Here is a 22,076-nt window from a genome sequence, read left to right as displayed (position 1 = left end):
CACAAGCCCATGACGATGTGACTGTGTTATGAACACTTGAGCAGCACCCCAGTGGCAACTCTGGGATAATGGAGCTGGTCATGCTGTTGCTTTGTCACTCATGGTTTCAGCGTTTTCCCTTGGTTTTTCCGAGACCAAGGTGGCAAAGGCCTGTGGTGGGGGGCATCTTGACAGCTGTACTTTAAGAAGACAAGACCCCTCTGTTAAATATGAAAGGAGGCCCCCACATGCTTGAGCTTTACACTGCTGACTTGTATAATCAGAACAGACATGTCCTGTGATTTTCAGCCTTCTATGATTATGTTTACCCTTTACAGCAGGTACATCCTGACAGCTGAGAATATTACTGTCAGGCATTGTCCCCCCTCTATTAAATATGAAAGGAGGCTGAAAATCACAGGACATGTCTGTTCTGATGATACAAGTCAGCGGTCCTGAAATGTGTGTTTCTCTTCTATAATACACATTCTACATCTCGGAGGCGACGTCTTTCCACATACGGGCTTCCTTCGCCTTTCAAACGGCGCACAGCTCCGTGGGAAACAATAGGAGGGACACATCCCGAGGGGGAGCGGGGATCTGACACAATACTGGAGGGAAAAGCAGGTCCGTGGAGCTGTGCGCCGGATGAAAAAACAAGCACGTCGCACCGAATGCGCGCCACTACAGTGTCACTTTGGCCGCGTGTCTACATTGAAAGTAATGGGTTTGTGCGCACAAAAGACACTACAACTGAACGTCCCCCATGCACACGCATACGCTTTATCCAAGGCAGTGGCCAAAATCACCCAGGCGGCCCGCCTTTGTCTTACGTAGATAGGCAGGGAAAACCCTGGGTGTGAACACATTACAAGGATCGGCCAATGTTGGAAGGAGAACACATGGAGATTGGAGCAATATTCACCCAGTGTGTGTTTTATTTAACGTTGTGAATACAAAAAATAAAAAAAATAGTGTAGGTTCCTCCTTCAGACAAGCCAACATGTTTAATAATCTCATAATAATAATCAAGCTGTAATGGCAGCACGAGGGGAGGCAAGAGCGTTGCCAGTTCAAATGGGGGGTTCAAACTCCAGTGTGGGGGAGCCCATCTGTGCAGAGTTTGCATGTTCTCCCTGTCTCAGCGTGGGTTTTCTCCAGGTACTCCAGCTTCCTCCCACAGTCCAAAGACATGCAGGTTAATTGGTGACTCTAAATTGTCCGAAGGTGTGAATGTGAGTGTGAATGGTTGTCTGTCTCTATGTGTCAGCCCTGTGATAGTCTGGTGACCTGTCCAGGGTGTACCCTGCCTCTCACCCAGTGTCAGCTGGGATAGGCTCCAGCCCGCCTGCGACCCCCAACAGGATAAGCGGTTATGGAAAATGAATGAATGATTATAAACTGTAGGTGACAGGACAAGATTTTGATGATTAGCCGAAAAGACCATATCGTCGTCAGATGATACGCAAAGAACGCAATCGAGAAACAGTTCTATGTAAAAACAACAAAAACAGTTTCTAAACATTATAGGAATTGCCTTAACATACATATATAAACAATACATAAAAGACTATTCACTGAGGACCCCCCTTCTACTCTTCTTCTCAAACTGGTACAGTCCAAGGGCTTTTCTCATTTTTCTATTTTGTGCCTGTGACCTGAAAATCGATCTCGGCACGCCCTCTTGACGGATGTCATGGATGTTCCTAAAATGCATTTCGAGTGCTCTGAGTGAGGATGCACAGGTGTATCCTTTGCAGAAGGAACTCTTTTTGGCAGCCTTGACATAGAAAAGGGGTTTCACTGTCACGTCATATTTAAGTGATGTCACTTTAAAATGATGACTCCAAAGCATGGATGCCTCATTTTGTTAACTGCCTGTTGCTTTGACTCCTCTCTCCTTGTGTCTCCACCTGTCCCCCTCCGCTTGCATCTCAAGTGGGAGGGAGTAAGACACAAGGAGAGCAGGTGAGGAAAGGAATCAAGGATGTACAAATTGTGAGATGGGAGAAGCCTTTGGTTGTCTCTGCTGTAAAGCTCATTGGATGCTCTCATTTCCTGTTAGGCAGTTACACTAAATATCATCAGTTAGGTTAGCGTTATCTGTTATTGCCTTGTCACTCTAAACTGCGGGAGCACTAGTAACTCTGAAACACATGCAGTGATGTATTAACCTGCATTTAAAAAGAGCGGCAGCTAAGTAAATCTCTTGTCCCTCTGAGACATTTTTTGGTAGAAATGTTTCAACTCATGATGCCACAGAGAATTCTGTGTAGTTGACTGCTTTTGATAAGAAAACGCCACAAATGTTTTCCAACAACAGATCAGTTTAACCCCACAGAGAGCAGCGCACCTGCAATACTCCGCCCTGTGTGATTTAGCATGGAGTCACTCCTCAAAACCCATTTTTCCCTCTACTGTATCCCAATTGTTGCTGCAGCAACTATGATGTTTCCCTCCAGAAATCTTTAGAGTTTGATTTAGGTTTTTTAATCAGCTATGTCTTTGTGCCTCTCAGTGGGACCGGATCGTCCGCTGGTAACAGTCCAGCCTGTGCCAGCCACAGTTGCTCCTCGTATCACGACTGCCTCCGTCAGCGATACCACCATCACTCACACAGCCATCAGGACCACACGGCACCCCATCGCTGTGCCACCGACTAAACCCATAATCACCAAAAAGCCTCCGGGCCAGCCGATTGTCACTGAAGCCAAAGCAGCAGAAGTCACCCCCCTTCGATTGACCACACTCAGTGTACAGACAACAGCTCCACCAAGACCAGGTATGCTTTATTAATAAATAAATAATAAGTTTTATGATCTACAATGGGAATATTCTACAACTCAACTAAGAAATAACTGGTTATATGATGATGTGATAAATGTGTGTTCGTGTGTTGTCAGTATGTGGTAAGGCCAAAGCAGACATAGTGTTCTTAGTGGACGAGTCCTCCAGCATCGGCGCTAACAACTTCATCAAGATGAAAGACTTCATATTCCGAGTGGCAACTTACTTTCCTGTCGTTGGTCCTCTGGGCACACAGGTTGGTCTCCCAGTAAAAACTTTCTTGTTTGATATTCTGGTCACGATGTGGCTCTTTGGCTTTAAGTTTAGTGTTCGTAGGACAGTTATAAACTTGACTGGATCTTAAATGATAATAGCTGCTGGAAGTTAGCAAACTACTCCAGTGAGTCTCCTGTGCAAGCTGATATCATTAGCAGAAGCATAATGTGCGATTCTTTCACAAAGCTGGCACATTCAGACTCAGACATTGGCAGAATGGATAAACAAGGCACAGTGCCACATGGCTGGCAGCCAAGAGTGGCAGCCAAGGAGGAGGCACCTGCATGTAGACATGCAAAACATATATTTATCAATATGTATGTGTGAAAAGTATTGATTAGGATGCAATGTAGAGTTACAGCTCAAAGTCACATGATGATTTTTGTTTTCTCTCAGATAGCCGTGGTTCATTACAGCGATGAGCCTCGTATTGAATTCCGTCTAAGTGACTTTAAAGACAGGAGTTCTGTGCTCAGGGCGCTCAGAGAGCTACGCTATGGAGGGGGCAACACCAAAACAGGTCAGTGACACTGCCACCCGTCATCAGACGACAGATCATTCCTATAACACTACTTAGGTCCTGCTGTTGATGTCACAGCCTCTAACAGCTGTCATGCTGCTGGACATAAGATATGCTATTCTTGTTCCTGCAACCATACAGATGTATTAATACTGACTGCTGACGTAGCTAGTAACACGACAGAGATTTATACTGAAGATTTCTGCAGTTTAAAGAGGGGATTAAGTTTTGGTCAAACTTGTTTAAACATGGGAATTCACAAGACCTCAAATCTGTAAAAGTTTAGAATGTTTTTTTGGCTGAGGATTGAATTTTACTACTAAGTTATGACCCAAAATATTTATTGTATTCATGTTTTAAAATGTCTCTTATCAAATTACCAGCATTTATCAGAGTAAAACGCTTGCAGAAGTGTCATCATTTGCTCCTAAAACTTTTTTGTACCCTCAGGAAAAGGCATCAGCTACGTTCTTCAGGAGCTGTTCCAGGAGTCCCTGGGGATGAGGCAGGATGTGGCGCATGTTCTGGTTCTGATTACAGATGGCAGGGCCCAGGATAACGTGGAGCCGCCCTCTAGGATTGCACGTGCTCTGGGTCAGTCAAAGTTATTGTAAACCCTCCAAAATGGAGCTGCTAATGAGTTTTACTGTAGCAAAAAATAGTCAGCGTGCATGTAGCAGAGCAATATCATGTATTTTCTTTAATGAATATGTGATTTATAAGACTTTTTTTGGGATTATCATGTTTTGAATCTGTTTCTCTCCAGGTGTCAGTGTCCTGGCAGTCGGAGTTTCTAATGCAGACATGGAGGAGCTGAATAAGATCGCAGCACCCACCAGCTACAAAAACATTTTCTACTCACCAACCTTTGATGACTTCCCTTCCATAGAGAGAGAATTTATCAATATCATCTGTAGTGAGGAGCTCCTCTCCGAGTTCAAACTGAATGATGAGGCAAGACACAAACTAAGGAGTGGCAGATAAACAACACTAACCGAGTTCCGTGGTGGTGGTTTTATTGATGCTAACGTTACATCAGCAGACTCTTTGCTCCTAAGAGTGGCACTATTCTTAACTTGCTGCTTTCACCCTGCATTATAGTAATGAAGGATTGACTTTCGAAGCTCTGTCATGTCATCTTTGTGTTTTCTTTGTGTTGCCCTTTTGGTGCCAGGCAAATAATGTTACGTAGACTAGCCCCTGACAAAGAACCTGATATGGAGAGGAGAGAAAAGAGAACTGGCAGCTTGTGAATTATGCCAGTGCACAAGAAAAGTCCTGGTATCAACTAGCCAGATTTAATAGGGACAGGAATATTAGAGAAACCATAGCGACAAAGCAGCACCTCTAAGTATGGTCGAAGCTATGGTGGAACATCCTAAAAAGCATCCAAGTAAAGTTTCTGTAGTGCATGCTTTAGAAACTTGCCCTTATTTGCACAGGAACACTTGAAGAGAGCGCTCCTGGGGGCAGGAGAGATGTGGCGAGCTCTCCTGCAGGCAGAGGCAGACATCAACAGTGTTTGTGTAATTACTATCACTGCCAGAGGGGGGAGACAAAAGTTCCACACTGCAGGCTTAATCACTTTTTTAATTAAATCACAAAGACGCTGTAGGAAGGAACACTCCTGCGGCCCTGACTTCATTTTGACGTCAGAGTGGTGGAGCAGTTGTCTATTATGTGTTTGACCAGTCGGTAATGAATTCCTTTATCCTCCTTTCCATTTTCAGTCTGCTCAGTTGGACACCCCAACTGAAGACCCAGGGGAGCTGCTAAAGCCTCAGGGTCCCTGCTCCTCCCAGTGTGCAAAGGTCGGTACTTCAGACACAAAGTCCTCCTTCTCTTCCCTCTTCTTCACTTTCATCATCACAGTTGTCATTAGCATTTCAGTCATATTGAAACCAATGTGAGAGAGGCTGGAAATCACAAGACAAGACAGTTTTATATCAATCAAACAGGGATTCAACAGCAGCACCATGTGTCTTTTATTAATTTGCATCCTGGTTTAAAGGGACAGTTCAGCCCAAAATCAAAAATACATATTTTTCTCTTTAAAGTTAATAAAACGACATCCAATGTATAATTAAATTCAACAACTCACTTAAAGTTAACAAATAATACACAACATCTCAAAAAAGATAAATTGCTGCTGAATTCATTTTCTAGATCAAAGTACATCTCTCCAATTTCCCACCGTGCTGTTTTATAACGCCAGTCTACTCGAGCATTACCACAGGGAGGGGGACTGCTGTCTGACGGCTCTGTAGCACCCACTAGTTGTGGGCAGCTGCATAACAGTTAAGCAACCTTGTACATGAATAAAACACTAATTGGTTTAACTGACTAGTATTACTATTATTAGTACTATTATTTCTGGTGCTGACTAACGAGGGGGCAGACTTTTAATTGTTAAGCCGAATAATCGTGCATATCCCTAATTAATAACATGGCTTGTCATATTGCTCTGTGCTTGCCCGGGTATTGGTATTGCTCGAATAAAAACGCAACAGCAATGCCACTTTCCAAAAATCACCTATTCACACAATCCAGACTGATAAATAACACGTAAGATAAGAGGAAAAACATGTATTTTTGATTTGGGGGTGAACACTGTCCCTTTAAATTTCACTGACAGGTGCTGACATTTATGTGAACTTCTCACATTAACAATGGTTTGATATGGTTTTGTCTTTATTAATCAGCTATTAATCATATTTTTTCTTTGTTTATGCAGGGCCAGAAAGGGGAAAAGGTGAGTTAACTAACATGTGTTACATTGATTCAGAAATGTATGCAAAAGCAGTGTTTTTATTGTCTGTATTCTTGCTCTCTGTCTTTCAGGGAGATGGTTTTGGTGGCGGAGGTCTGGTATGTTTATATCAAGTTTGGTACTGCCTTTTAAGTGATAATACTTTGTTGCCACTATGACATTTCTTAACATTATCCACTGCATTAATGTACCTTCATTGCTATGAATTCAACTTTAATATCTTTATTAGTAATTTAACTTTTAGAATAACTTGTAGTCTTTGTTTTGTTTATTTAGAGATTTCGGCAAAGCCCTGGACAGTTTGATCCTTTCACGTCTTCCAAAGGAGAGAAGGGAGAAAGGGTAAGAATCAACACAATACACTTTACCGCTATTGTCATTATTGCCACTATCACTGATGACTGTTTATTTATCAAGATGACCTTACCCTGAATCTGTGACAGGTTTTATTATATATTCAGCATGGACAGCGCTATGCCATACGGGCACAGATATAAAACAGCTGTTTATTTTTGGTCTACCTCCAAAGCAAAACATGGTCACAATGTTGGGTATTGCACACCACAGCTAATACAGCTTAATTTAGTTTCTACTGTAGCGGGGCCACTGATGAGCAGCAGCTGTTATTACAAACCAAGAGAGACTTGGCCACTACAACAACATTAGTAACAGTCACTGACAAAAAGTTAAAGTACATCACACAAAAATTAATGAAAATAAAATAAAATGGAGCGGCAGTGAGCCAGTTTCTCAAATTAGTCCAATAATTTTCAACCAGTCTGTTGAGAACTGGAGTTTTAAACCGCTGTATTTCAATGTCGTTGCTTTTTAATTTCTTTTTGTTTAAATCCTAGTAACATTCATTGTTCATCACACATGTGCCATGTGTGCTGCAATATTTTTTCATTTCCATTTTCTTATTACAGATTTTTAATATTATAACTTCAGTGAAAATTTTACTAAAAGTGAATGTCAGTTCTTTGTAATTTGCTAAATTACTTCACCACTTATTGATGCTGTATTACATTTTTTAATATATATGTAAATAGTATAAATAGACAATAAACATCAGAATCACCATATTAGAAACCCTGGTAAATATGCAGGTAATAAATTGACAGCAAACACATGCTGGTCATCATAGTAACAGGGTTCTCAATAAGCTGCGCTGTTAAGTTTTCAGGTGGAAGAACATCTTCATTGATATGTGAAATAAGATGGTGACCTACAGTCTGTTTACTATTATTGATTCATTCAGTCAATCATAGTAAATGTTAACACAACTGCTCGGTCGCTGTGACTGTATGGGCGAGTGTGGCTTTGCTGTGTGTGTACATTATTCTATTTTCCAGCACAGACCATAATGTTTTAATATACAGGGGCCTCCTGCAACAGATGGTGTACCTGGGCTGCCAGGACGACCAGGGAGAACTGGACCACCAGGTTCTCCTGGCCAGCGGGTAACTAAATTCAGAAAAAATAAAACCTCACATTGACCATTAAAGTTCATTTGATTTAGGTCTGACTCTGAAAAACTATGTTTGTTCTTTTTTTTTTTCAGGGCCCTCAAGGCATATCAGGTGATATGGTAAGATCCACATGACAAATAAATAATGAAACTAAACTAAAATACAGTAAAAATACAGGCGCACACAAAGGACCGGGTATGGCACACGTTCCTCCCAATAAACTTAGTTTACATCCTTTATCTTAGCCTTACATTTCCAAAGCCTTTTTTTAACGTCACCATTTTCATCAAATTCCAAAAACATCTCCCAAGTGTCAACAACATGAGAAGCTTTATTCCTCACAATATGGGTAAGTTTTTCAAGAGACATCCTTCCAGTAGAGCACAATTGAGCGCCTCACCTGTAGCAAACATAGGTCAACCGTCCCTTTCCCTCTCCTGGGCAGGGTTAAACTGTTTGGAAACATGCCCAGCAAGCACAGCCTGGGACTTGAAGGTATTTGGGATGAGGTCATCCAAGAACAAAAAGCACCACTGACCTCCAAAAGCAGTGGTCATGAATCTTAGGATCGAATTTATTTACTTAAATCGATGTGATGTATGTACTCATTACACAGTCATATTGTATTAAACGGAAGGTTCTGATTTCTGAGGCACAGAGAAACAAGGTTTAGGCTGTAGTTAGTACCGCAAGGTAGACTGAGTGATCTGGTGGAGACTAGAAGGCAGAACCAGGGTGTTTGTACTGCTGGGGTTGATTAGTGGATGACTTTCGGGTGAGCAGGCAGATTGGCATCATACAGACACACTTGGGGAGATTCTCAAAGTCAAGGAAGGATCCTCTAACAGCCGAATTTCAAGGATGCTACATCATCCACCCTCGCCAAAGGACTGTCCCAATGTCAAGGATCCTTCCAGATTTCACAAGGACTGAGTCCTTATTTTATTTTTTTTTCTTAAGATTATTTTTTGGTCTTTTGCCTTTAATGGACAGGATAGTGTGAAATGGGGAGAGAGAGAGAGTGGGGGGATGACATGCACCAAAGGGTCGCAAGCAGGAGTCGATCTTGCGACCGCTGCGGCGAGGCATCACTATACATGGGGCACCGGCACTATCCACTAAGCTACCAACGCCCCAGGACTGAGTCCTTCTTTCAGAGAAATTCCAAGGATGCATGTGTGTATCCTCAGCGGGTATTCACTATTCACAGCAGTGCAGTGCATAGCTTCTGTGTCAGACTCCAGCCTGCTTCTCCAAACTGGGTCGTGCTGACCGCCACCTACTGTAGATAAAACTTACTTTGGATAAGTTCCTCATAAAACCCCACTTCAAGAAATCTGAACTCTTTAAGCTCAATCAAGAATTGATGGTCTCAAGTTCGCGCCTTTGCACGTATTGCACTGTAACCATTAAACTTCTTAATATTCTACACATCTATCAGAATTTGAGTTGTCTAAAATTTTTTGCAACAATGTAGATAATAATTACTCTTCGTGTTTTTTCCCATGGCAGGGTCCACCTGGAGCCCCTGGTCAAAAGGGACAGAGAGGAGAGAGGGTAAGTCTAATGCCATTTAATTAGATATTTTTGGGTATTTGAGTGCTACGACAATGAGGCGGATGAACATGCGCTGTTTTGTATCCAGGTTTTTTTGTGTGTGTGTGTATATTTCCACTTTAGGGAGAGCCTGGATATGTTATAGGTGGCACAGATGCAAATTTCGTTCCTGGGCGAAAAGGAGAGCCAGGATCTTCAGTGAGTCCTCAAAAAAAAATTTGGGGGAGTTTTTCCAACAATGAGCTTCAGAGCAAATCAAATAATGTATACTGCATATTACAGGGTCCCCAGGGGCCTCCTGGTGTACCAGGGGTCAATGGATCTCCAGGCCTACCTGGCCAGCCAGGACCACCAGGGTCACCAGGAATATCTGTCAAGGTAACATGGACTAAATGATGACTTTTGTACCATCTCTTGGCATTATATCATCATATAATGTCAGACCAACCTACAGTATTCAGTATGAAGTGTCAGAGTTGTTTTTATTGTTTTCACTTTGTAGGGAGATCCTGGGGAGATTGGAGCCAAAGTAAGTACAAAGGCTGTTTTCCATCTCTTCATTTAGCTTTTTAAAAGGGTGCAGGGAAACATTTAATTTGCAGCATAGATATCATGCATCATAGATTGTGTCTACTTGCATATTGAGTCTATTTTAATGCCTCAGAATCAGATGTTATCAGTTATGAAATATTCATTGTTCCATTATTATCTGATAATACTTCTATTATTTTTTTGAAAGGGTTTACGTGGGAAGCCGGGTGTGAAAGGAGACAAAGGAGAGTCGGGAAAAGACGTGAGCTCATTGTTGATAACATTATTGGAAGCGGCAAAAGACATTGCATTACAGTTAAAAGATAATTCAGAGTCGCCCCCTTAAACTGTTTTTCTCTCCTCTTTCTTTACTGCTGTCCCTCACACACAAACTTTGATATATATGCACATATATGCAACCTGCTGTAGGGTACTGCAGGTTTGCCTGGTCCGATTGGCATTGATGGGGTGCCAGGATTACCAGGTCAGAGAGGAGAGAAGGTAAAACTGTTATTAATGAAAACAAATTACATATTTAAGTCAATGTACTAAAAAGACATGAATTTAAGACTGAGTAACCGGCCTGAAAAATATTGCTTTTTTGCAGGGGGAAGAAGGAATTGGTATACAAGGTATTCAAGGTCCTCGTGGAGAGCCTGGAGAGAAGGTACATTGCTAGACCTTAAAGAAATACTTCACCCACAAATTGATCATGTGGCTATGTAACAAGTAAAATCTCATTCCATTGTAGAGCTGTGCACAACGTATTTATTCACTCAGCCCTTCTGTCTCTGTTTATTATGACACTACTACAGGACCAGAGCTCTGTGCCTGGGACAAAGTCACATACACACACAGTGACAGGGCTAACTGTTAGCATCACACAGCTAGTTGCCCAATGGTAATTAACAGGTGTAACAACAGAGCCGAGCCAATTCAGTGTCACTGTGAGATTAACCACTCGGTGTTGGATCTTAACCTGTGCTTCAGGGCTTCAGCCTCATTGGCAAAAGATAACGAGTAGGGATGAGATCATGCAGTCGTGTGTTAGCTCATGCTAACCGGGTAGAGAGGGCAGAAGGAGAACAGCTCAGGGGACTGTCTTTCACCACTACATCGAACGGCAGCAACAGCTAATTGTTAGTAGGGCTGCAACTAACGATTATTTTCATTGTCGACTAATCTGTTGATTATTTCTTCGATTAGTCGACTAATCATTTTACTGAAAAATGTGTTAAAATGTTGAAAAATGTCTGTCTGTTTCTCCCAAACCCAAAATTATGTCATCTAATGTCTTGTGTCGTACTCACGCCAAAGGGTTTTAGTTCACCGTCATGGGAGAGTGCATGTGTTTGGGAAGTACAGAGCATCCACATAGTGAATAAGGTTATCCTCATCGTCTTTCTCTTGGCTGCTTGCTATCTACCTGCTGCTGTTTGATGGTAATAGGGGGACTAATAGAATTTCAAAATAAAGATGATGATGATGAAGATATCGATCAATGTTTTCACTTTGCATCGATGATATTGGATCATTTATCATTGAATCAATGAACAATCCAGATCGTTGGATCATTACACCCCCAGTAGTTGATATATAAATCTATCCTTTTGTGGGTGAAGTGTTCCTTAAAAAAGGAAAAATCAACTACAAATAGAATAGTTTTGGATTTAGCATCCACATTGTCACATAATCGTTTCTATCGACTAAGATAATGGAAACAACAGGCTTGTTGTCTCATGGTGTAGATTATTAAAGTGGAACCGGTTCGCTCTGGATGTATTAATATGAAATCCTGTTTTTGTTTAAGTGATTGAATTATTGTTTTGCAGGGAAATATTGGCTTAACAGGACCAGTTGGCCTCAAGGTAACACAAAAAAATAGGAAGTCTGTTTTAGTTATAATGACATAAATCTGTTTGTAAAATAGTATTTGTCATTAATCTTTTAAGGGTGATCGTGGAGAGCAGGGCATCCAAGGAATCATCGGACCTCGGGTGTGCACATCCTCATTAATGAGTTCCTGAATATTTTACCCTCAAATTCATATTAATTAATTAACAGCTTTGTCCAATGAAATGAAACCAATCCTGTTTAATTCAGGGTTCATATTGTGTAAGAGTCAATGATAAAAGATTTAATTTCACCTGTAGGGCAAGAAGGGATTCAAAGGGGAGCAAGGGGAAAAGGTGAGTTCATCCCACACACGTTCACTCTCTCTTCATTAGGCTGAAAATATTCGTTGTTTAATTGATATGAGTAAGTATTAAGGAAGTTTAATTCATCTAATAGTTTTTTAATTACCCATGGCGTCACACCGAAATGGGAATGTGTGTACATGAGTGTGTGCATGCATGTGTGTGTCGTTATCAGAGTTAAATAAAATGCGTTTTTGTCTTTTAAGGGAGAACGAGGAGAGATGGGACCAGTAGGACCACAAGGACCCACCGTGAGTGAGGATTACATTTCATAGATTGTACCTTAACTTGACAATACACATCTAAACACATTTTAGCTTCTTGAGGTGAAGTGCTGAGACAAAATATTCCTTAAAGGAGCAATGCGTAGGATTTAGTGGTATCTTGCAGTGAGGATTGCAGATTCCAACCAGCTGAAGTTTCCCCCATGTGCCAAGCATGAAGCCCTGGTTAGGATTCCTTCAGTGTTCATTGTTAATGAGGCTTTAACTGGGAGCCAAATTATCCACAGAGGTCTCTTCCTTTCCTCTTCCTTGTGACAGACGGGACACTAACCCAGCACCTGCTAATGGGTGGTCACCTTTTTTCTCTGATTACGTAGATCCTCTCTTCCTCTCCAAAACAAACTAATCTGGTGATTTAAAAACTGGTAGAAACACTGAATGGTGCAGTTTTACATCGAATAAAATGTTTTCCAACACTGCTCATCAAGAAGGGGCTGCTAACTATGGTAGCTGATGTAAAAACAAGAAACAGTAATGGCCCTCTCTGGAGCCAAAGTTTGGTTTGTCCTGTCTGGGCTACTGTAGAAACACAGCATACTCCATAGACGAAGACCTGCTCCCTATGTAGATATAAACGGCTCATTGTAAGGTAACAAAAACACAACAATTCTTACCTCCAGATGATTATACACAAAAGAAAACATACTTGTTATATTAATTTCCTTTTCTGCCAGCATCTCCTCTAACTGCTACACACTGGACCTTAAAGATGACTTAGAAATATATATTTGTATTCAATTACACAGTGCAATATTCACAGCAGGTATCAAACTTAAAGCATAAATATGACGGGAACAAAGCATAGAATCCAATCACAATCTTCCCTATTCCTCTCACCCCAAATAACAGGTGGAATGTCATCATAGGACAGTCCTCCATCTCCTGAATAGTACAAAAAAATGGCAGATGAGCTGAAAGTCAGGCTCAGTATTAAAAGAGAAGGGAGAGATGTCTCTGTAAAAGGCAGGTTCAGAATGATGGAGTATCAGAGTATACACTGGCAGAAAGCACAAGAACAAGAAACACAACATCCTCAGTGTAACTGACAGGTCTGGAAGTATTTCAGAAAGGGGCCTCAAACCTTTTGGGCATGGGTGGGAGAGGCAGCATCCCCCCATCTGATTAGAACTGCCTGTCTGGCCAGCAGAGAGGCAAAAGACAGTGTATGCCGTTGGAATTGCAGTCGGGTGTACATCATCATCTCCGCTGGTGCCAAAGAGGGCGACTAGGGGGTTGGGATGCAGGTCAAAGTTAAGGATTGAGGATAAGGTTAGGAAAACATCCTTCCAGTGTTTTTCCAGGCTTGGACACATCCAGTACATGTAAATAAAAGAAACCTCAGCCCTTAAACATTTGTCACAGCTAGCATTCACATCTGGGTAAATACGTGAAAGTCTGACTTTAGACCAATGGGCTCTGAGAGAGGTGATGAACCAGCCTTAAGATAGTCCTATACATTGTCTGACAATGAAGTGTTTGAATGTTGCTCCCAGGCATATTTGATTTTGTCAAGAGGGGCGTGTCTGATCTCTGCTAACCTGTCATAGATGGTGGATTCCAAATGTTTGTGTGACAGGTTTAAGTAGAGGGTATCATCAGCGGTGTTTGTACCAGGTGTTTCACAGGAGCTTGGTATCTGAGAGTGAAGACAATGTCTGACTTGCAAATACCCTAAGAAAAAAAAAGGGTATTTGGTCGGTTGAACTGTTTTCTGAGGATTTAAATAAAATAAATGAATGAATATATTTGCATACTGCCCCCACCCTGGAACATGTCATAATGTTCCTCTAAACCAGCATAATCATAATTGCCTCTACTGATTAACCTGAGAATATGAAAATCCACTTTTTAATTAATTTTTGATTACCAAGACAGCCTGAGGCAGAAGTAATATATTTATTCAGGACCAAGTGGGACCTAATGGGTGGGAATGCCAGCAATACACAATATTTAATAACTGTTTCCTAACATCTCCAGACAGACATTTAGATGATGATAAATGAACAAATGAGGAAGCCATTTTGTTCCGGGATGTCAGGATTAGGCCCTATCAGAGATGGTTATGATTACATATGATCATGCGCCAAATTGTCAAACCTCAGTGGGTGTCTTTATCAAAAGGGCCATTTTGTCCTGCATCAATGGTTTTTAATTTGACGCAGTGTAGTCCTTTGGAAGTGACTATCGCAAAAAAAAAAAAAAGCCATCATGAGAGCTATCTTCCTGTCTTTTGTAATACAGTTTCCATTTTTTAATCCAAAAAGTTTAGCTTTGAAAATAACAGCTAATAAAGTGCTGGTTGGCAGCAGATAGCGGAGAGTGATGATTAATGTTTATAGGGTATTTTAAAGTTTATGACAGCTGAAAGTGAAGAAGAGATTTGAGAGATCTGAGATATGATTAGTCGGTTGGCACGAAAACCAACAATCATTATGGAAATGACAATACAGATTTCATTTGCTTGGATTTTTTACAGGGACTGACGGGTCCTTTAGGGTTGAAAGGAGATGAGGGTCCAAGAGGAGCTCCTGGAGATCCTGCCAAGGGTGTAAGAAAACTATTTCAACTGATTTAACCTTCAGAAAAAGAAGCACTTAATACTCACACTCACACTTTTCTTTTCCCACTGCAAAAGGTAATAGGCCCAACAGGAAAAAAGGGTGCCAGGGTGAGTAACCAAAGTCAACTTTTTAATCTTTTTTCTATCCAGGAAAATGTTGTTCTGTCAAAGCATGCACCACGGTGGTTCCTTAAAGCCTAGACAAACCAAACTGACATCAAAGAACCAGTAGTGACGAAGGTCAACTGTTGCGTTGCCTCATGTTGCCTGTGTCTCAGCCAAAAAGTTACATTTGTATGCACCACAAAGACTTCAGCCAATGGCCAACTAGCCAACGTTCTGCTCCACTGTGAGAGGAAATAGTCTGATAGTCTGTATTTTCCATTAAAAAACGGAAACTTAGAGACTGACAGGATGGATTCAAGACGTTACTTAGCTAGTAAGCACATTAACATCACAGTCCAGTGTTGAAAGAACAAAGCATATTAACTGTGTGCTAGTGAACAATAACACAAACAATTGTGAAGTATTTACGCGAAAGAGCTCAGTGTCTAAGAAATATAATCTTACCTAATATAACAAATTTGTCTTGATCTTGCCCTATTTGCCTAAGTCGTTCATTTATTTTCATCACTTCGGTTTCTCGACTTGTGCATTGAACTGATCTGCCAATCAGAGCGACTTCATTCAGCAACGGGCTCCCATGCCGATTCAACATTCTGAATTTACCTAAAACCAGCCGACAGCGGCTGACTAGTTCCAGCAATGGGTGACACACTACAAAAGCTAGGGCGACGGACACTCAACGGCAACCCAACATTGTCTGATGGCCAACCGTCCGCTTCGTGTGTCAGGGCCCTTAAGTTTTAAACCTCTAAACCTTATGTTATACACAATCCTTAGCTGCAACGAAAAGAGAAGCAACTTAAATCCTCTGAGCACTTGGTTTCAAGTCTCTCTTTGTCACATACATTTATCCAGGACTAAATTATAAGCAACAATTTAAATTAAAGTGTAGGAAACACATTTTTTGACACTCAAACTCAGCTTATCAGTCAGAACTGTTGTGTGTGATTTGATCAGATTGGGTCGACAGTGGCCTGGTAACAAAAAAACACCATCTGCAACTATCATCACATTGTCATTCAGATGTTGCTTAACTGATTAACTGATTGGTGCATGGAAATATGTGACATCAGGCTTTTTCGGCTGAGAAAAACACAGAAATCCCTCAAATGAAACTTACCAAACCCTCAAAATTTGTCCACAATTACACATTATGTCTTCTTGTGCACAAAACTTTGTTCCTGATTCTTGCAGATTTTGTGCATTCTGGCCATTTAAAATGATAAATTCAAAACATACACCTATAGATTTACTGTCAGTTCCAGTTGGCTATGAACTGTAGATATTGAGTTTTTTTCTGTTTTGGATCCACTTACTGAGGTTTCACTCAACCAATGAGATTACTCATGACTGCAGAGATGCCACACTTGAAGAAATATTTGTAAAACTTCATCATTAAAAAGTATGCAGTGGTTGGGGCGTCGGTGGCTTACGCCGGATTTCCACTGGATGCGTGTCCGTTGCGGAACGGCAGCACTGGTTATCCGCTGCATGCTCCGCCGTCCGTCAATACCCACCGGCTGCGTTTGCTGTGCGGAGCGGTGCAGCTCCGCCGGAAGACATCTTGGTGCACTGCCATGATGAATATCTCCTCGTCCATGGTGTTCGCGGGGTGAAATGACGTCTGAAAACCTCTGACCTGTTGACTTCAGGCCTGCCTCTGCCCATTATGTAGTTTTCAAGGTGTAGTACAGGGAAATATGATCCGCGTGAACACTGTGTATTTTATTTTGAAAATTAACCGGATGTTTTATTGTGTTTCTGTGCACGACTTCCTGCCCCGCATGATCTGCTCTGTGCTGAATTGCTGCGTTGTGCTCCGGCGTCCGGCAAAAATAGAAGTCCTGCGTATCTGTTGTGGAGGGCTCCGGAGTGCCGGAGCTGAGATGGAGCCGGAACGCAGCACAGCCGCAGCCGGTGGAAACACACACATTAACTAGAATTGAATCCTATCGGCTCCGCTGCCGTGCCGGAGCGCAGATGCAACCAACACGCATCTGGTGGAAATAGGCCTTTAGTGGTAGAGCAGGTGCCCCATGTACAAGGCTGTTGCCGCAGTGGCCCGGGTTCGACTCCAGCCTGTGGCCCTTTGCTGCATGTCACTCCCTCTCTCCTTCCCCCCTTCACACGTGTCTGTCCTATCAAATAAAGGCTAAAAAATGCCCCCAAAAATATCCTTAAAAAAAAAGTATGCAGTGGTCTCCCTCTGTTGGCCACTGAGCTGCTCGACCACAGATTCTGGGTTTGAGAAATTAGTTGAGGGGGAAGAAAGTGTTAGGCGTACCCAATTAGTCCATAGATTTAAACCAGTGACACAATAGTCACGACTTCACTTGTATGTCTCAGTTGTTTGCCTTTATTTATCTTAACTGGCTTGAAATAAGCCAGCCAGCCAGAAGGAAGTGATTCTCTTAATGTTTTATTCTGTGGAGACATTGTTAATTAAATGGTCGGGGTATTTCCTGCACACTCAGACTCAGTCCTCTGGGTCTGCTTATCAAACACAATTAAGATTTTCTCTCATTAGCTTTTGAAGTGGGACTGAATGCTCCACCGAATGGGACCTCTTTAATCTAAGTCCACAGGGTGCCATTTAAAGTGAAGAGTTTTGTTTTGAAACTGGTGTTTGGCCCTGGTGACGAGTAACGTGTTGATTGATGTTCTGTGTGTGCGCATATTTCCCGTTCATCAGGGAGATGTTGGTCCAGTCGGTCCCGTGGGCCCCCAGGGAGTAAAGGGTGACCAAGGAGACAAAGGAGAAAAGGTTAATAATAACAAATGGTGTACATCCTGCTTGCATTTTTTTTCACTGCCATTTCTTTGATATGTATGATTCTGATACACTAATAAGAATAGAGCAAACAGCTGTTAGTGTAGAACAACTGTATATCAAGATATGGGTATGGTTTGTTTTGATTTGTACAGGGCAGTCCTGGTTTTGGGATTCCAGGACAGCGGGGCGAAAAGGGAGAAAATGGCGAAAGGGTGAGTCACCTGAAAAACATGAAATCACATATTTAACACTTGAACATTGTTGTCATCATAAAATACTGAAGCAGAAAACAACTGTTCATTGCTATTATATTTGTTTTATTGCTTTAATTGTTAACAGGGAAATGTTGGTTTGTCTGGAAAACCAGGACCAAAAGTAAGTAAAATTTTATTATTTTGCATGAAGTTAAGATTCAGTGAAAAATGCCTTCTTAACCCTTTGAGATCACATCCCTGAACATATTGTGCACCCATTAAACAGTATTATGCCAAATAAAATGCAGAAAATGACTTTCTTAGTATTTTTATATCAAAAATATTTGAAAATAATTTTATTTTTATACCACTATCCCGTCTGCATTACACTCTCAGGGCTTCACTGTTATGACGCACCCACTTTTCAGTAATCATATTGAATTCCTCCCAACGTTATATCCCGCTTACCTATCGTGTTGCACTCAAATACATCACAGTACCAAAGCTAGAATCTCTCCCTAAATGCCGCCTCATCTGCATTTTAAAGCTGCTCTTATCAACATTTTACTATGAGCAATGAGTCAAAGGACTGTGTGTTGTGAAGGTGGTCACTAGTAGTAACAAACCCATAGAGAATTACTGACTGACTTTTGCAGTTACACTAAACTGCACAGATTGTTTTTTAAGCTTCTTTCAGCTTAAGATTTTGCTGCTTTTACTTTGATCACTCTTGCCAGTCACAGCAGTTGTTTAAAACATCAAAACCCACCACATGACAGCAGACAGACAAAGTTAGCAGCTAGCTGGTGAATGTAGGCACTGTTCACACCTGGTATTAACATGCATCTTGGGTGATCAGATCAAAAGTTGACAGCTTTAAGTACAAGTGCAAACACATCTTCAATGCATCTTGAGATGTTATCCCTCAGATCACATTAGGAGGTGGTCTGGGCCACATATGGCTGCATATTTTCAGTTAGTTGTACGTTACTGTGTCCTGAGCCACTATGAAGGACCACCTACTCAGGTGACGTCCTTGCTTATTGACTCTCCGCCAGTAGACACAGGACTGAAGGACCATCTCCAGAGCTGCTCTCCTCCTTGAGGCTGTCAGTTCAACACTTGCTCATTTAGCACGAGCTAACAAAGCAGCAGCTGGTAAACGGCGGCTGTGGCTCAGGAGGTAGAGCGGCTCGTCCACTAATCGGAAGATCAGCGGTTCAATCACCGGCGTGTTGAACTATCCTTGTGCATGATACTGAACCCCAAATTGCTCCCAATGGCTGTTCGTTCCATTAGTGTGTGAGTGTTGCAGTAGCAGATGGTAGCCTTGGCCACCAGTGTATGAATGTGTGTGCGAATGGATGAATGACCCTAGTGGCTAGAAAAAGTTTTGTTTTTACTATTATTATTATATAAAGGATTTAATGTATTTTAGTCAAAGTCTACTACAAGCTTCCACTGCAACTATCAAAACCCCTTCAACATAATTAAAGATATATATTTTTACTAAGGTCGTTAATGTTACTATAACAGAAGTCATTTGTTTGTCCAGGGGAAAGATGGCTCTAAAGGTGACAAAGGGACTATCGGGTTATCCGGCAATCCTGGAGAACCAGGATTAAGAGGTAAAGATGTAAGTAAATCCTGAGTGGCTGTTACAGCAATGATACAAGTGGTTTGTACAATACAGCACAATGCAGATGTGTTTAGCTACAAGGGCTTATTTAGAAAACATAATGTTAGGAGAAAGCACATAGTTTTAATTAAGACATGAGATATATGTAGAATATGATAAATGTCTAGATAAGTCAGAATGATATGTGCAGACAAAAACTATAGCTCAGGGAAATACTAATACAGTACTTAAATGTGAATATTTACATTGTAATACTGGTGACACTGCCTGGTGACTTTGTGTGTAGGGTTCACCTGGAGTTAAAGGAGATCAAGGAACTAAGGTAGAGTTAGCATGTTTACTCGATGCTTTTGTTTGTTTTGTTGGTCAGTGATGTTGCTCAGAAAGATAGCTGTTTCCATGATGATTTGTAATCAGTAAGGTCGTGTACTAAATTTACCAAAGTAATAACATTGTTTTGTCTTTCACAGGGTGAAGTAGGACCCCCTGGAGAGCCTGGTGACAGAGGAATTAGGGTATTTCTTTTGTGTTTTCCAAGACTAAATAGGTAGAAATAAAAAAAAATCAAATAATGCTCAAATACACAACAAAACACCCACTTTGAGTGTTGTCAGCCCACCAAATGGCTGTTATCTGTTGTTATCAAGAGCATAGATTTGAGGTAGTATGGCCATTTTACGTCTTATATTTCCGTTTGTTTGAGGTGGCAACCTCGGCTAGCTTTAGTAATCATGACGGGGGCAAAGCAGGAAGTCAAGTGTCATAGTATAAAGACCGACAACGTTTTCATAGGGAGGAAGTTACGGTGGATGGACAGGTAAAAGAAACATAGGACTTTCACCCAGGAGACTGCAGTGCATGTCCCATGTCAAACCAAAAGCCAGTGTTGATGTAACATCCTTAAATTACAGTGTGTGACAAATGTGCTTATTTTAACACAAACCACAATCTTTTCTTAAACAGAATTACATAGTTTGACTCTGTTACGGCTGTAATCCTAACCCTAATAAAAGGCCCTGTCTAAAGCATTACAACGGTAGTGATAACAACTAATAATTGCCATTTAATGGGCAAATAACATTTGAAAGGAGTGGACAAAAGCTATCTAAGGGCCTGTGAACATGCTCCGTTTTTCATGGCCTCAAATCCATTATTGTCGATGGAGACGCAAGGAAGGTGCGTTCAAAAGCGAGAGTGATGCCATCGTGGCATGTCAACATTTCCAGGCGCTTGTTTTTCAGGGCGAGACAGCTGTGGAATAAACAAAGTTCAACTTTTGGAATGCATAAACATGCACAGCATGTCTTGTGACGAGCAGCCAGATATCTTGCCTTTCTTCTGTAAATGTCAGTCTATGATGAATATAGAGTCATAATTTTAGTGCAGGGCCACTGAGAGCTTTACACCTGTCCCATAGACAATATTTTAGGACTCATACACACTTACAAACATGCCTCAAAGAAGACAATAAAAACAACTGAGTGCTTCATATGAAAATAGACATCATGGACATAAAACAGACGAGGCTATTCAATGAAAAAGGGCATTTAAAACAGTTTAAAACATGAAAAGTGGTAGTGACTTGAGATCCTATTGAATGAAATTTCATATAGTACAGTATAGGTCAGCTCTAAACTCTGGATTTCTGGTAAGTAGGCTATGATACAATGCTGGTTATAGTCGCTTTGCAGTGTGGAGTGTAACCTGAAGGTTGGCACAGAGTAAGCCCAAGAGATACACCCAGCACCCGACCTCACTCTTTCCAGGTAAAAGACGCGGCATGTGTCCTCGTCCTAATAAAAAATATACTGTATATTCCCAAGTCGACTTAAAACTTAAAAGTGCTTTGATAGCATGTCTAACTAAAGAACCAGCTACTTTCTACAAACTATTGGTGTAATAGACACAATCAGCAGGGCCTCATCAACAGATTTAGTGCACTCTGGCACATAACGGATAATATTACTACAGTGTATGCTACATACATATGCTAACATTCTAATAAGTCAATAATATGGTGGAAACTCAATGGAGATCTGCACATTGCATGTACCCGATGTTCAGTTTGGTCTTAGACATTGGATTTGATCGCCATCGTCACTTTATGGATAAATGTTTGATGTAATGCGCTTTGTGTTTCTGTTTGATTTGCTGTGTTTACCTTGCATTGTATCGTATTGTACCTTGTATCGGCTTTAAGCTTTTTGATGTAAATACAAGACTAAATGCTATATTTTTATTTTTGTTAATGTTGATCAGGGTCCACTGGGGTTACCAGGGCGACCAGGGGACCCAGGGGAGAAAGGAGATACTGGGGCATCTGGCCCGTCTGTGAGTCCTTTGAGTTTCATTTAAAGATCTTAATTTAACTTTGCTTTCTGTAAATGTGCTTCTTGAACTCCAGTGTTTAAAA

At 41.3% G+C, this 22,076-nt stretch overlaps 1 protein-coding gene across 5 annotated transcripts in view; it reads left to right on the top strand.

Annotated features, from left to right (window-relative positions):
- col7a1l (collagen type VII alpha 1-like) overlaps positions 1 to 22,076 on the top strand; it is a 106,922-nt gene that overhangs the window by 37,501 nt on the left and 47,345 nt on the right. For all 5 annotated transcript variants that reach the window (XM_078165083.1, XM_078165084.1, XM_078165081.1 and 2 more), the window contains exons 21-51: positions 2,498 to 2,761; positions 2,883 to 3,022; positions 3,439 to 3,562; positions 4,013 to 4,156; positions 4,329 to 4,516; positions 5,293 to 5,373; positions 6,297 to 6,314; positions 6,404 to 6,430; positions 6,609 to 6,674; positions 7,712 to 7,792; positions 7,894 to 7,920; positions 9,314 to 9,358; positions 9,482 to 9,556; positions 9,641 to 9,736; positions 9,861 to 9,887; positions 10,098 to 10,151; positions 10,319 to 10,390; positions 10,497 to 10,556; positions 11,722 to 11,757; positions 11,842 to 11,886; positions 12,043 to 12,078; positions 12,294 to 12,338; positions 14,848 to 14,919; positions 15,007 to 15,039; positions 17,750 to 17,821; positions 17,983 to 18,042; positions 18,170 to 18,205; positions 19,580 to 19,660; positions 19,950 to 19,985; positions 20,134 to 20,178; positions 21,923 to 21,994. In XM_078165083.1, the coding sequence (XP_078021209.1) occupies positions 2,498 to 2,761; positions 2,883 to 3,022; positions 3,439 to 3,562; positions 4,013 to 4,156; positions 4,329 to 4,516; positions 5,293 to 5,373; positions 6,297 to 6,314; positions 6,404 to 6,430; positions 6,609 to 6,674; positions 7,712 to 7,792; positions 7,894 to 7,920; positions 9,314 to 9,358; positions 9,482 to 9,556; positions 9,641 to 9,736; positions 9,861 to 9,887; positions 10,098 to 10,151; positions 10,319 to 10,390; positions 10,497 to 10,556; positions 11,722 to 11,757; positions 11,842 to 11,886; positions 12,043 to 12,078; positions 12,294 to 12,338; positions 14,848 to 14,919; positions 15,007 to 15,039; positions 17,750 to 17,821; positions 17,983 to 18,042; positions 18,170 to 18,205; positions 19,580 to 19,660; positions 19,950 to 19,985; positions 20,134 to 20,178; positions 21,923 to 21,994 (2,258 nt within the window). The remainder of the gene's footprint in view (positions 1 to 2,497; positions 2,762 to 2,882; positions 3,023 to 3,438; positions 3,563 to 4,012; positions 4,157 to 4,328; positions 4,517 to 5,292; positions 5,374 to 6,296; positions 6,315 to 6,403; positions 6,431 to 6,608; positions 6,675 to 7,711; positions 7,793 to 7,893; positions 7,921 to 9,313; positions 9,359 to 9,481; positions 9,557 to 9,640; positions 9,737 to 9,860; positions 9,888 to 10,097; positions 10,152 to 10,318; positions 10,391 to 10,496; positions 10,557 to 11,721; positions 11,758 to 11,841; positions 11,887 to 12,042; positions 12,079 to 12,293; positions 12,339 to 14,847; positions 14,920 to 15,006; positions 15,040 to 17,749; positions 17,822 to 17,982; positions 18,043 to 18,169; positions 18,206 to 19,579; positions 19,661 to 19,949; positions 19,986 to 20,133; positions 20,179 to 21,922; positions 21,995 to 22,076) is intronic.

The sequence above is a fragment of the Epinephelus lanceolatus genome, chromosome 23 (genome assembly GCF_041903045.1).
Source record: "Epinephelus lanceolatus isolate andai-2023 chromosome 23, ASM4190304v1, whole genome shotgun sequence".
NCBI classification, from domain to species: Eukaryota; Metazoa; Chordata; class Actinopteri; order Perciformes; family Serranidae; genus Epinephelus; species Epinephelus lanceolatus.
The sequence above is the reverse complement of the archived record's forward strand: the minus strand, read 5'-3'. Positions and strand labels throughout refer to the sequence as shown.